This window comes from Phalacrocorax carbo, chromosome 3 (assembly GCF_963921805.1).
Source record: "Phalacrocorax carbo chromosome 3, bPhaCar2.1, whole genome shotgun sequence".
Taxonomy (NCBI): Eukaryota; Metazoa; Chordata; class Aves; order Suliformes; family Phalacrocoracidae; genus Phalacrocorax; species Phalacrocorax carbo.
In genome coordinates this window covers 8,606,401-8,619,508 of record NC_087515.1, presented here as the reverse complement: position 1 = coordinate 8,619,508, position 13,108 = coordinate 8,606,401, and the positions used below count along the sequence as shown (strand labels likewise).

The 13,108-nt window shown below is 40.0% G+C and overlaps 1 protein-coding gene across 4 annotated transcripts in view; it reads right to left on the bottom strand.

The window, feature by feature from the left end:
• CHRM3 (cholinergic receptor muscarinic 3) overlaps window positions 1-13,108 on the bottom strand; it is a 291,335-nt gene that overhangs the window by 128,948 nt on the left and 149,279 nt on the right. For 2 of the 4 annotated variants that reach the window (XM_064445767.1, XM_064445768.1), the window contains one exon: window positions 3,722-3,824. In XM_064445767.1, the coding sequence (XP_064301837.1) occupies window positions 3,722-3,819 (98 nt within the window). In that variant the 5' untranslated portion in view covers window positions 3,820-3,824. Of the gene's footprint in view, window positions 1-3,717; window positions 3,825-13,108 lie in introns of all 4 variants that reach the window. The other 2 variants (XM_064445769.1, XM_064445770.1) reach the window with 1 other exon arrangement.

Sequence of the window (13,108 nt, the reverse complement as noted above, 5' to 3'; positions counted from 1 at the left end):
AAGATTTTTTTAAAATGCCAGAGGAAATAGAAATTTGTAATTCCAAAAACTGATAGTCTTCCCTCCAAAAAAAAAGGTATTGTTGAGAAAAGTTATGTTTTTTTCACAGGGAATGGAACTCAGCCATAATCACTCCACCTGAGTTTTTAATGCATGTAATGAAAGGAGAGTTGTTTACACTACACCTTAGAGGGAGTTTCAGCTGAGAGTGAATATATTTTGCACACTTAAATTTAAATATGTAAATATTTCCATCTTTCATTTAAATCACAAGCCCTTAAAAAAATTAATTCTGGTCTAAAAAGTACACTTTCAGGATGTGAATTACAAATGACCAGTTTGTGTCACTTGTTTTCCTCCAAGTAATTAAAATAATCTATTTCTTAATATATAAGCAAATACAGACGAATAAATTGCACCCCGGCCTATGTGCTCTCTTTGCCATCAACAGCTACTGCATAGACTCAGTTAAACAACCAGAGACAAAGAGGAAATTGTCTCTAGAAAATTTTGACCATTAATCATCTTTCTGAAGTATAATAGTACCCTATCCTCATGGATGAACCATTAACTCAACACGCCAGCCACAGATATACAGTGGTCTGAGCTGTGATGTTTCTCCTGAGATAATATCAAGCCAAGGCACTTCAAAGGGAATAAGCAAGGAAGCGCTCTAAGATTTGGCAGATTGTGCAACTTCTTACAGCATGAGCTCATGACAGCCGTAGTCACAGGTTACATATGCTTTGAATTGGCTATTCTTTTTGTTGGAGCTACTCTTCTGCTCTAACCTACTACCAAAATGTATAAATTAATAATAGATAAATGAATAAAAATACAAGTTCTTATTAGCTTTGGATTAAGAGCTTGAATCATTTTTTCAAGGGGTAATGGGTAGGAGCAGGTATTTCTGTGTCACTACTCTATAAAACAAACATCAATGCCCTGGAATTGAAACGTCTGTTTGACTTAGTAGATTTTATCAAACATGACAAAGTTTCAGGTAGATATTTAAATGCAGAAATAATATTTTTAATCACATTTATGACTATATGTAAAAAATATGAATGAATTTTAACACATGAACTTTTTAAAAAAATCAATATTAATATACAGCTGTACAAACATCCTAAGAAAAGACATTTCCTCTGGCTCTTCTTAGATCAGACATTATCTAGTTCGCAATTGAAAGTAACACCGACAGTGTTAGAATTTGCACTTTGTACTAGAGTGCTGACCTGTACCACAGCCTTTGCAGACAACTATACTTTGCTAAAAGCTACTAACGCACAAGCATTACTTGTGTTAAATGACAAATGCATGTCATAGTGACCATTACCCTTGCATTTGAGGCAAGATTTTAAGATTCTGACAGCCCAAACAGCCGAGCTAATGTACCTTTGCTAAGCAAAATGGTGCTTCTCCTCTTGACTAATATATGTTCAGATGAACTGACAAATTCTGTTTAATGCACTGTCCATTTGTTGGTAGTAAAGCACATTATTTTATTATTTCTTTATACATATAATCCCTTAAGAGGTAGCATGACAGTGCAGTGTAAATCTAAAGCGACCCATTAGATTTATTTGCATGAATGACTTTGTTGCTGTTAATTTAGTACCAGGAAAAAAAAAAAAAAAAGATACCGATTTCTGGCTTTCAGAAAACTTTGTTACTACACTTCTTGTAGACAAATTATATGGTTTGATGCTGTAACCCTTTAGTTTTTGCTCAGTCTCACTCTTTCCCCACTGTCACATCAGAGTCTAAGTGACAAATAAAACATTTTTCCAGGGAGAGAGATGTGGACTGTAACAAAATTTGCAGAAGTTGATTATATTAATTCAGGTATTTCCTTTGTTACTTTCCTTTTAAGCTAAAACCGAATACAGCCAATTCCAGTTCCTTTGGGGTACTCTGCATTTTGGCACCAATTAAAAGATTTTCTGCCAAGGAAGGGTTGTGCCACTGTAGAAAAGGCATTCTCCTCAGACTTGATATCTCCTCCAGCATAAGAAATGTCTTTTGGGATTGTTTTCCTGCCCATCAGTTACGGCTGGGGAAGATTTTGGATACTCACAACAGGGAACATGAATCTGTTCTCCAATCTACAACTAGCAACCCACTTATGAATTGTGACAATTTAAATTTAACTACTAAAGAAAAAAACGTATGTGTTGTCAGTATTTTATTAGTGGAAAATCTGATATCTGAAAAAAACCTCCACTCAAACCCACAACATTTCACCTTGAACAAAATAGCTGAAAAAACATCTAAGTGAAGTTGGAATATGGTCAACACCACATGAAAGGCAAAACCAACTGTAACTGAATATGGGCAGCTGTGTAACAGTGTGGAGGATACCATGTCCTAATTTCAGGATACAAAAGCAGGGGTAAGCATCGTTTCAGGGTTCATGAGACACCTGTTGTTAGTATTGAAGCCATAAAGGTTCAGCCAGTATGCTATGAAAATGCTTTTCTGAGACGACTTGTTTAAAAGCTTTCTCCAGACAGAAATGACTGACTGAAATATCAAGACACTCCAGAAAAAATCACAATCACAACTGTCAGTGCCGCAGTCCCTAAAGCAAGTATGTGAGGAGGGCTGTTTTTTGTGTAAGGAGAGCGTGCCAGCATGTGTAAATATAGGCCATCTGAACCACTGCTACATATCCATGTTTACAGTTCATTTCCACAAAAACAGGAATGCAAATCAAGGTGGAAGTTTTACAGAAATACGTAAGGAATGTAAAAAACACCAACTATAATATAGACATAAATGCTGCAGCTTACCAATTCACGTAAAATATTTTAAATGCCACAGCAACGGAGACATAAAACAGAGTAACATACAAGGGAGAAAGCAGTCAAGTGATAATGAATGCTGGCAATTTAATCAGAACAATTTAGTTCCTTGCCTAGGTTTACTCTCGCAGAGGGAAATGACTTGTTGAAACTAAACCCAGCTAGCATATCAAAACCAGAAGGGAAAACACGATTTTCAAGAAATTAAAATTAAATTGTTGGATTCTTACCTCAACTATAGCAAGACTGAATTATTCTGCAGTTAAATCCTGGAGGTGCAATATAGGCTACATTTTTTATTTTGTCTGACACTCATAGAAGACTTGAAGATTTGTGCAGAAGCTCAAGATGATCAACAGGAGTAACCTGAAGGCATCTGTTAATCGATACCATGATACTGCTCTACTCTTCTTAAGACAAGCACAGAGGTTCATTCATGCAAACCTGTTCAACCTAGCTCTCACCCTGGCCAGCTCTTATTATGCTAGCTGTGCAGTCGTAAGAACAAGAAGCTCAAGGTTTGCCAACTACTTGAGAATTTATTCAATTTCTCTGCCGGGTTTTGTGTCTAAGCTGAAATTTGCACCACTGCAGCTGCTATTAAAGTTAGCTCAGGTACGCCTACAGGAATGACAAGCATCGCAGCGTTCCCAGCACCCACAACAACTTAAAATAGATGTGGCAAGGAGACCAAGCACATTGTGACATATGACTGTCTACAGTTGCGTATCTGTTGATGATAAAACACATCGCAAAGTTGGAGGGCCTTAATAAATGATTTTGTAGTCCATAAATTCCCAGAGGCCCTGACTTGGCAAAGCGAGCACCATTACCAAAAATCACTTGTTTCCAAATATGTTGAATACATGGAAAGAAATAATGTGAATATATATGTTTCTTTGAATTTTACCTACATGATCCAGCGAGGAACATCAAAGCGGCTAGTTGGATCAGGCACTGTGTATTTCTGGGAACTCCTCTTTTGGAAACAAAACTGGTAATGTGTCAGCATGTAGGCTGTGAACAAAAAAGATGGAAGAAGAATTATTAAAATACATTATGGACATGAAGGAGACACAGACATGTAAGCCAGAAGGGCCTCCTTTGGACCAAGAGAAGACAAAAGCTATTAATATATTAATACTTTCTATTGCTGAATAATATCTTTTTTCCTTTTTTTTTTTTTTTTTTTTTTAAATCTCAGAGGCCTAGCTGAAAATATAACAACTCAAGCGTGTATGTATCACACAGATCAGGAGCAGTGGTAATAAGATGGTGGCGAGAAGCCTTTGGGCTGCTCATACCTACCCCCAAATGGCTAGGTACTATCACAGTATTTTCAGATGATTTTTCAAACCCACTGACCATATTGGAGCGAGGATAACAATTTCTTGAAGACAGCACAAAGAAGTCTGAATCAGCAAGGGAGCTTGTCTGGCTTGTGCCTGGAAATTGGCACCTCCAAGCACAGAGAGAGGTGGGATGCTGACCCCACCTAGACACCAGGAGCAGGTCGACACAGGGGCAGAACTATGAACTGGGCTCTCTTTTCTTCCCCAAAGTGTGCAGTATCTCAAGTTAACCAATTTAGAAAGCTGTTTTGGAATATTAATTTTCATGTAAAAATGTAAAAAGGTAGAAAAATAACCCCCTAATGTATTCCATACATTATATTTTCAGCTGTATTTAACATACTGTTGCTTTTAAAAGTTGACATGGCTACAGAGGAAACAAAAATAACAATAATTAAAACCTAAACAGCTTACTTTCTTCTGCAAAAGTTGTAAATTCCTGAAGTCAGAAGTGTAGGAGAAGGATTAGCCACTGACTACCATGTTCCATTTCATTATATATAATTAGCGCTAAGTGGAACCATATGCCATTATTATCCCATTTATTACATGCCATTGCAGCCTAAGACTTCAAGACCCCTTTGAATAACTTAAACACAGAAGAGTGATTCTGAATCAATAGATGCTCCATGTGTTTGCTCAGTGTCTCAGCCTTTAACAGCACGTCAAGGGATTTTGCTCCCAGGTGCAATAAAAAGGAGGCAGCAGACCAGAGAGAGAATGAGAGAACACACTGGCTATGTGGGATGCTCAGTTTCCCGGGGGGGGAAGACCAAAAACAAACAAACAAACCAAACAAACCAAAACAACAAGGTTGAGATTATTAACTAACAAGACTGAGACTATATTCCAGTTCATTTTCAGAATGGAAGAAAACATACATTTACTACCCATGTGCATTGCTGCACGCCAGCACAGCACTTCTAACAGAGCTCCGATACACCATTAATCACAAAGGTCTCTCCCTTCTCTGGTGAAACACCCTCCTGGAAGACAGCGATCCCCTCCGCTAACCCTGCACAGCCAAGAAGTGCAATGCGTTAGAGTGGAAGTGAATCTGAACACGCCCTTCCACCAAATGAAAACAATTTGCGAGAATGAGTGGAAAGAAAGCAGATCAGATGAAATACGGCCAGGAAAGAAAGAATACGCGTTACTTGTCTTACGAATTGTGCCATGCAATTCTTAACTGGAAGGAGCCTGGACATGTCAGTGAGGCAAATCCTTTCATGAGGGCAGGCTCTGATACCCTCTCAGCCCAGAGCAACATTTGGATGAGAGACAATCACTCCAAAACGCTTCCTAAAGCATTTCTTTTCCTAGGCATTTCTTTGCCCAGCCGCTACATGGCTATTCAAACGCGCCGTTCCTGTCTCTGCTCCCAGACGGACAATGCACAGGAAGTGCAGCACAAGGAAACGTGTCTGCGCTGAAGGTCACTGAGCAAAGGCAGCAAAACTCTCAGAAAAGGGCAAGGAGCAGCCAGAAAGTTCATGCGCATCATTTAACCACCTCCTGCCTGGAAAGGGCTTTCACTCTGTCAAGTGACGCAGAACCTCTGTAAGGACATTGCGGAGGTTTTGGTGGGAAAGCTCAATCTTTCAGCTCAGGAAGGATGGTTCCAGACTTTTCAAAACAGCAGCTCTGGTTTCAGTACTCCACTCCAGTGATGTACCAGGGAATGCACAACTTAGTAATTCACTCATCTATTAAAACTATAATTTGCAAAGCATGTATCAATTGTTGATTAATTGAGGTCCCTAAAGGCCCTTGGTGGTACTCTTACATACTGTCACCCATGAAACAATGAGAATTACACTGAAAAACACTTAAAACCCTTAAAAATTATTTTTTCAATTAATTTCTATGCAGCAAGTATAAAGGATGAAAAGCATTTAGCATTCACACTACCAACGCAGGAAAATAATTTAAAAAATCTGCGTCATGACCAAAGCCAGTTTTAAATCACTTTTAAGATGGCAAAACAATTGAAAAGGGAAGCCTCTTATTAGATAGCTGAACCTCCTTTTAGTTGAGGAATTACAGTTTCTGACAATTAAAACTGGAATTTTAATAACGCTTAATAATTTCCCTCTTATCAAGTTATTATGTTTTTAGCTAGCAATAAACTAATTCATTATTAAATTAGCTTTTCAAGCTATTCTCAGTAAATAAATTTCTCCCCAGTAATTTTCTACTATATTTTAATTTTATGCTATTACTATCAAGAATCCTGTTTTACTCCCCTAACAACGCAGGTTGTGAGTCAGAGCTTTGGAATCCATTGCACTAATTTACAATAAACTAAGACTCCTCAAATAAGGTTGTGCTCTTTGTATATTCAGCTACAAAACTACTAAACTCTACTGTTTAGGAAAAGCAATCAAAACCAGTTGATAATTCAGCTTGTGCAGAGCATCAAGGTCTATTTAAATCAACAACATCAAAGTTTTATCCATTTACATTTTTCCACCTTGGTTGAATTTGATTCTTTTAGAAAAGGGAGAAAGGCTGTTACCTGACACAAAGTATTTGGAGGTAGATGCCTATAGTTAATGCGAGGGTGGATCTGTAATAAACATCATAAAAGACTGTTCCTAACCCCTTAAATACCCAGCATAAAATCAGGGAAGATGGAAATGTGGTTAATTTGTATTTTACACCTGGGATACAATGGTTTGAACCATTCTTCTGTGCTGATACAGAATCACAGAATCACACAATGGCAGGGGTTGGAAGGGACCTCTGGAGATCGTCTTGTCCAACCCCCTGCTTGAGCAGGCACACCCAGAGCAGGGGGCACAGGAACGCGTCCAGATGGGTTTTGAATGTCTCCAGGGAAGGGACTCCACAGCCTCCCTGGGCAGCCTGTGCCCCTGCTCTGGCACCCGCACAGGAAAGATGATTTATCTCATGTTTAGCTGGAACTTGCTGTGTTCCAACTTGGGCCCATTGCCCTTGTCCTGTCGTTGGGCACCACTGAAAAGAGTCCAGTCCCATCATCCTGACACCCACCCTTCAGATATTTATAGGCATTGATGAAATCCCCCCTCAGTCTTCTCTTCTCCAGGCTCAACAAACCCAAGTCTCTCAGCCCTTCCTCATAAGGGAGATGCTCCAGTCCCCTGATCATCTTTGTAGCTCTCTGCTGGACTTCCTCAAGCAGTTCCACATCCTTCTTAAACTGGGGGGCCCAAAACTGGACACAGCACTCCAAATGTGGCCTCCCTAGGGCAGAGCAGAGGGGGAGGATAACCTCTCTGTTGACCTGCTGGCCACTCTCCTTTTAATGCATCCCAGGACACCATTGGCCGCCTTGGCCACAAGGGCACAGTGCTGGCTCATGGTCACCTTGTTGTCCACCAGCACTCCCAGGTCCTTCTCAACAGAGCCGCTTTCCAGTAGGTCAGCCCCCGGCCTGTGCTGGTGCATGGGGTTGTTCCTCCCCAGGGGCAGGACCTTGCACTTGCTCTTGTTGTATTTCATGAGGTTCCCCTCGGCCCAGCTCTCCAGCCTGTCCAGGTCTCACTGGATGGCAGCCCAGCCTTCTGGTGTATCAGCCGCTCCTCCCAGCTTGGTATCATCACCTTGCTGAGGTTACACTCTGTCCCATCATCCAGGTCACTGATGACTATGTTGACCAGGACTGGACCCAGCCCAGACCCCTGGGGAACAGTTCATTAGTCCTTTGTTCTTTCTGGGATATTTGTCCAAAAAACCAACCCAAAACAAACAATCCCCCCAGCATGAATGCTGGACCTATTTAAGCCAACATAAACCACCTCCAACCTCAGTTTCTATGCCTATGCTAGAAAATTTTATTTGCAGTGTACTTTTAGGCATCAGCACGTGACCTGTGCTATTAAACAGTGACACTAGTCCTAGCAGGATTTTAGCTTGCAATGGTTTGGGAGGCAGCATGAACAAGGAACTTGAGTTAGGCTCTGAGCATGGGGGCACGCTATGGAGAGGAGGGGACTGAGATTTCTGGTATTACATCTGTGATTACAATACCCTAAAAGATGCCACTGCCTGGACAGGCAGGCGGTCTGTGTTCCAGGTATAGAACTGAAGATTGCATTGTATGACTTGTATTTTTCCTTTCCTATATTCATGAGAATCCCTGTTTAAAACAAGAAGTGCACCTGCGTGCTGCCTTTAGCTTTTTATTTATTTTTGATAAAAATTCACTTGAGACTACAATGTCAGAAAGGCCTTTAAATAAGAGAAGTACTTTCCTGTTGAAAGCAAAACTCTGGATACAGTAATTTCTGCTTTGCTTACTTTGTAAGATGAATCTGCACGCATCGACTCTGCACTGAGAAGCTGAGTTCCTGTGTTTATACAGAGGTGTACCATGAAGTAGGTTTCTTACCATGAGAACAGACTGGTAACTGGTAAAACTTCATACACAATAAGGTGGGTATTTCACCTGAGTGTTTATCTGTTGATAAAGGTGATCTCATGGCCCCTTTTTTTTCCTTTTTAATGAACTTTGGGCAATTTTTGCCTTGCTGTGAGGAAAAAAATCCTCTCAATAATTGGAGAGACTTAGTTACATATATGTATTTTCTTGCCTAAACAAACTATTAAAAAAATAAATCAACTCTACTGCACTCATGTTTATAATCCTCAGAAAATGCCAGTAGGTGTACCTACACAGATAAAAGGCACTTTAACAGTTTTATGCAAATATTCATGAAGACTTCACAAAATCACAAAAAAGGCATATTAAGATATCAGCCCTGTAGCTTCTATTTCCAGTGGATTTTAAAGGGCAGAAAATCTTTTGATTCTTGAGCTTCAAGTATAAAAAAGTCTGCAAGCTGAAAAAGATGTCTCTGCCTTGCACTTCTTTCACTGGATCTCATTAGAAAGAGGTTAGAATCATTCTGGACCAAGAGAAGATCAAAGCTGGGTGGTAAGAGACTGCAGCTGCAGTGCTTATACACTTGAAAAGCACCTCTGCACTAATATGAGAAGAAAACATGCTACACCTAGTTCAAAATATAATTTCTTGCTGGGAACAGGTTTTCTTGTTCTTGTTATTTATTTATTTTCACATTCCTAGGGTTTGTTTTTTACCTTAAGGAAAGAGTCCATTTATAAAAAGAGAGTTTTCTTGTATTATTAACAAAAGGAATGAAGGCGGTTTCCAAGCACAAGCTGCCAACCCGACTGCCAGCCAGCACAGGTCAGAAGTAGGTAAGAATTTTGAAAAGTTGAGGTACTACAGAAATGTACATCTTTCTAATTACATGTCTCAAAAAATGAGAGTATCAATAAATAAAGTAAACATGGCTCATGAATTCAGAAGAAAATATGGGAGAGTCAAAAATTGCATTTAAAAATTCATTTTTTTAGAGATCAGAAATGAAACAAAATTATTCATAATTGTCTGGCAATGCACTAGAGAGATATTTTCAGAATTTTTCATTATTTATTCAAAAATTTGTATTGCCAATGTCTTTGGCCTGAACTCACTGCTTGAAGTTTGGAGACTAGACCTGCCAAACGGACCTTAAAAGAAGCACAAGATTAACTTTAGCTCCATGTTTGTTACAGAATTAGTCTGTAAAATGATGAATCACTTGATAAGCTCAGAGATCTCATTGCACTCACTGGCTACCAGTGGTCCCTTCATGGGAAATCCAAGATGACAGGATCACCGCCTCTCTAACCCTAGTCCAATTAACACGTTAATACTGTATTTCATGTTGAATGGCTTCAAAAGGCTATGTTAAAGAACAACAGTTCTAGAATACCCTGTCAGTTAGATGGAAGAAGGAGGCATAGGCTCATTCTACCAGCTTGGACTTGAAAGATAAATGGATGTCCTGTGTCTGTTCTAAATGCTAGCTATAAAGATAAATTCTTCCCATATTGTGCAAATGTCAGCTAAGTCCCCACTGAACTGAATCATCATCTTAATTTCTGAGGTTTTAGCAGAAATTCCATATGGCCAAAATCAAAGGATAAATTTAATGTCACACAACAGTTCATTCAACTTGCTCAACTTTTATTTTTTGAGGATGACTGAAAACAACAATTTTATGCCCCTTTCATCCAGTTTAACCAAGATAAAAATTAATGACTAGCATCCTGAATTTAGCCAATGTTCTCAATGAAGAGATGTCAATTCACAGTAATGACTCAGCCAAATCTGTTTCAGCTGCTGAATAACTAGGCAGCTTCATTTTGCTTTCAAGTTCTGAGGAGTACGGTAAAACAAAATCCAGATATTTCAGGTATGATTTTAATTTGGTAGTCTCATAGCTCAAAAATTGTTCAGTCTAGACACATCACATTTGTTTCACTCTAGAATAGTGGCTTCAACGTTTTATTAGCAAAGTTGAATAGCTATTTTGTAAATATTGTTAGATCTGCTTGGCATAAAAGTGTTCAATTCAGTTCACTTCACGTACAAAGCATCTCATAAGTGCACTACAGTGCCTGAATATAATCAGTAGCACAAGCAGTTAGGAAAAAGGAAAACATCAGGAAAAAACAACTACTAGGAGAGTACTTCAGTTTAACTGCTCTTTGTTACTTATATTTTCTAAGTATCTGGTATATAATCACAAAAGCTTTTTAAAATTTGAGAAGTGATTAGAATCTCTCACGTTTTGATTCCTTCAGGTGCTTCCTGATGCCTGACTTCTAGCACCTCTGTTTTTAAGAAAACAAAGATTTTTGGGTTTTTTTAAATCAAAGTTTGTTAAATGTCATGTATAATTTTACATGACACTACAAGATAATCATGGCTAAACAGACCAAACCAGGAAGCTCACTATTTGGTATACAGTTATCGGCATTAATATTTTAGGAAGTGGTCCCACTTAACTTTAGATATCTTTACAGTTACAGGCATCTGCCCCTGAGCTGCACAGACTCTGCACAGTCAACACAGGAAAAACTGCCACATCAAAGGACCATTCAACAGAGCTGATGTATTTTAGTTGTTTGCCCTAGGATGAGATGAGGTAAGCCTTAGCAGTATCTCATGTCCTACATCCATTACACAGCACATCTAAATCTGGTTTGATGACTCCCGTCCTGAGTGTTCACTTCTCGTGATCATAAATTCGTATCTGTAATAACTGTTTATATAAATCCCTTTCATCCACTGTTTAGTCTATAAATATTCTGATCCAGCCAGCCATTTAGAGTGAGATTAGGCTCCACTAGATATATATATATATATATATATATACATGCATGGAAAAAAAACACCCCTCCTCATGGAAGACAACCTTATCTGGCAAAATGTCTTGAGCAAACATACTGCTCCATTTCTTCCAGAATTTTCACTGTTGACAGTTACTCAAAAGTTTTAAGATACTCATGACCCCCTTATTAACAGCCTTTTCTACACCTATCACTGCAATTGAAAAAGATGTTTCCCCCTCCTGTGGTCTTCAGTGTCACTAATTAGCCTAAACAGAAAAAAAAATTTAAAATCTCACAAAACATCAGAAATTTCAGTATTTCAGGAAATATTTGGGTGTGACTTATGGACACAAGATACGTGTCCGGTGTGTTAAATCTGGAAGAGTGGGAAAGCATAAGTAAAGTATTGAATTATCATATGAGGCAGTTGAATGCACTGTCGGTAATATACGGCTTTATCAGTTGGAAGCAGATGGACTTTCCTGAAAAGGATGTTAAGTCTGTTAATGGAAATGTGCTGCCTGTTCACTGGGGTACCCAGGTAGGAAATGTCCCATAATTTGGTGTTTCCTAACTATGCCTGCTGGCAATAGAGGAAAAGCTCAATAATCATGAATTTCTTTCTAAGCTCCATTTTGTATCAAGTATGCCAAAGTTACCCGACGATTGTCTTAATGAAACTTCTGATGAGAAATTATGGGATAATGAAGATGTTTATAAGCACAGAGAAGAGATAAGCTGTTGGCAAGAAGTACAATAATCTCCCACACTCACCTACCAAAATCCACCCTTCTACATCAAAAGAAAGTTAACAGTATGTATATGCAAACCTTAAACAAACCCCTAAATGAACCCAGACAGTGGCCACAGTGCAGCTTTTATATTCAAACATATAAACTTCTGTATCTGGACAAAGAAAAAAGGTGGTGAAACATTAAATGATCAACTCCTTCCACACCTCAGAGTTACAGATGCAACAACAGCTGAAATTGCATCTACTAGAATAAAACCTCCTTATCCAAGAAGTTTCACTAAATCTATTTGCAGAGCTGAAGAAAAGTAATCACTTTTTGTTCCTTCCTTTAAATTAAAGAGTAATTTTAAATCCTACAGCTCAGGAAGGAACCGATCTTTGTAAAACCTCCACGGGGTGAAGGCATTACCTGAAGTGAGGGCAACCATGCCTATAAACCCACCGGCATTAAACCTGCCAGCCCCCACGGCGGCCCCCACCAGCCTGGCATCAGCCTGAATTTAGCTCCCTGTGGAGCAGGCGGCTTCCCGGGCCCGCGGGCAGGACCCTGGGACACTGCGACGGAGGCGTCGGCGCCATCTCCTGCGGCTGCAGCTACTCCCAGGCGTGGGGAGGGAGTGGCGCAAATGGCGTCCCTGGGAAGGGGAGGGAGACACTCCGGCACGCCTCGGGGACCCCAGCAAACATGGCTGCACTGGTGCAACCTTCAGTACAAATGTCACTTTAAACGATGAAATAAAACCAGCTAACAGGCCTTGGATTTACCTCTGCCTTGGGTGCCTACGCCCAGGTGCCCATGGGGGTGCTGCAGGGCGGCCCCGGTGAGGAGAGGCCGTGGCTGCCCCATGCCGGACACGGGCGGCTCCAGTGGCCCCACCGCAGGGCACGGCTGAGCCCCACAGCCGCGGGTGGGCGCCTCGGGGAGAGGCTATTTAAGGAAGAACAAAGCATATCTAAAGGGTGGGTGTCAGGATGATGGGACTAGGCTCTTTTCAGTGGTGCCCAACGACAGGACAGGGGCAATG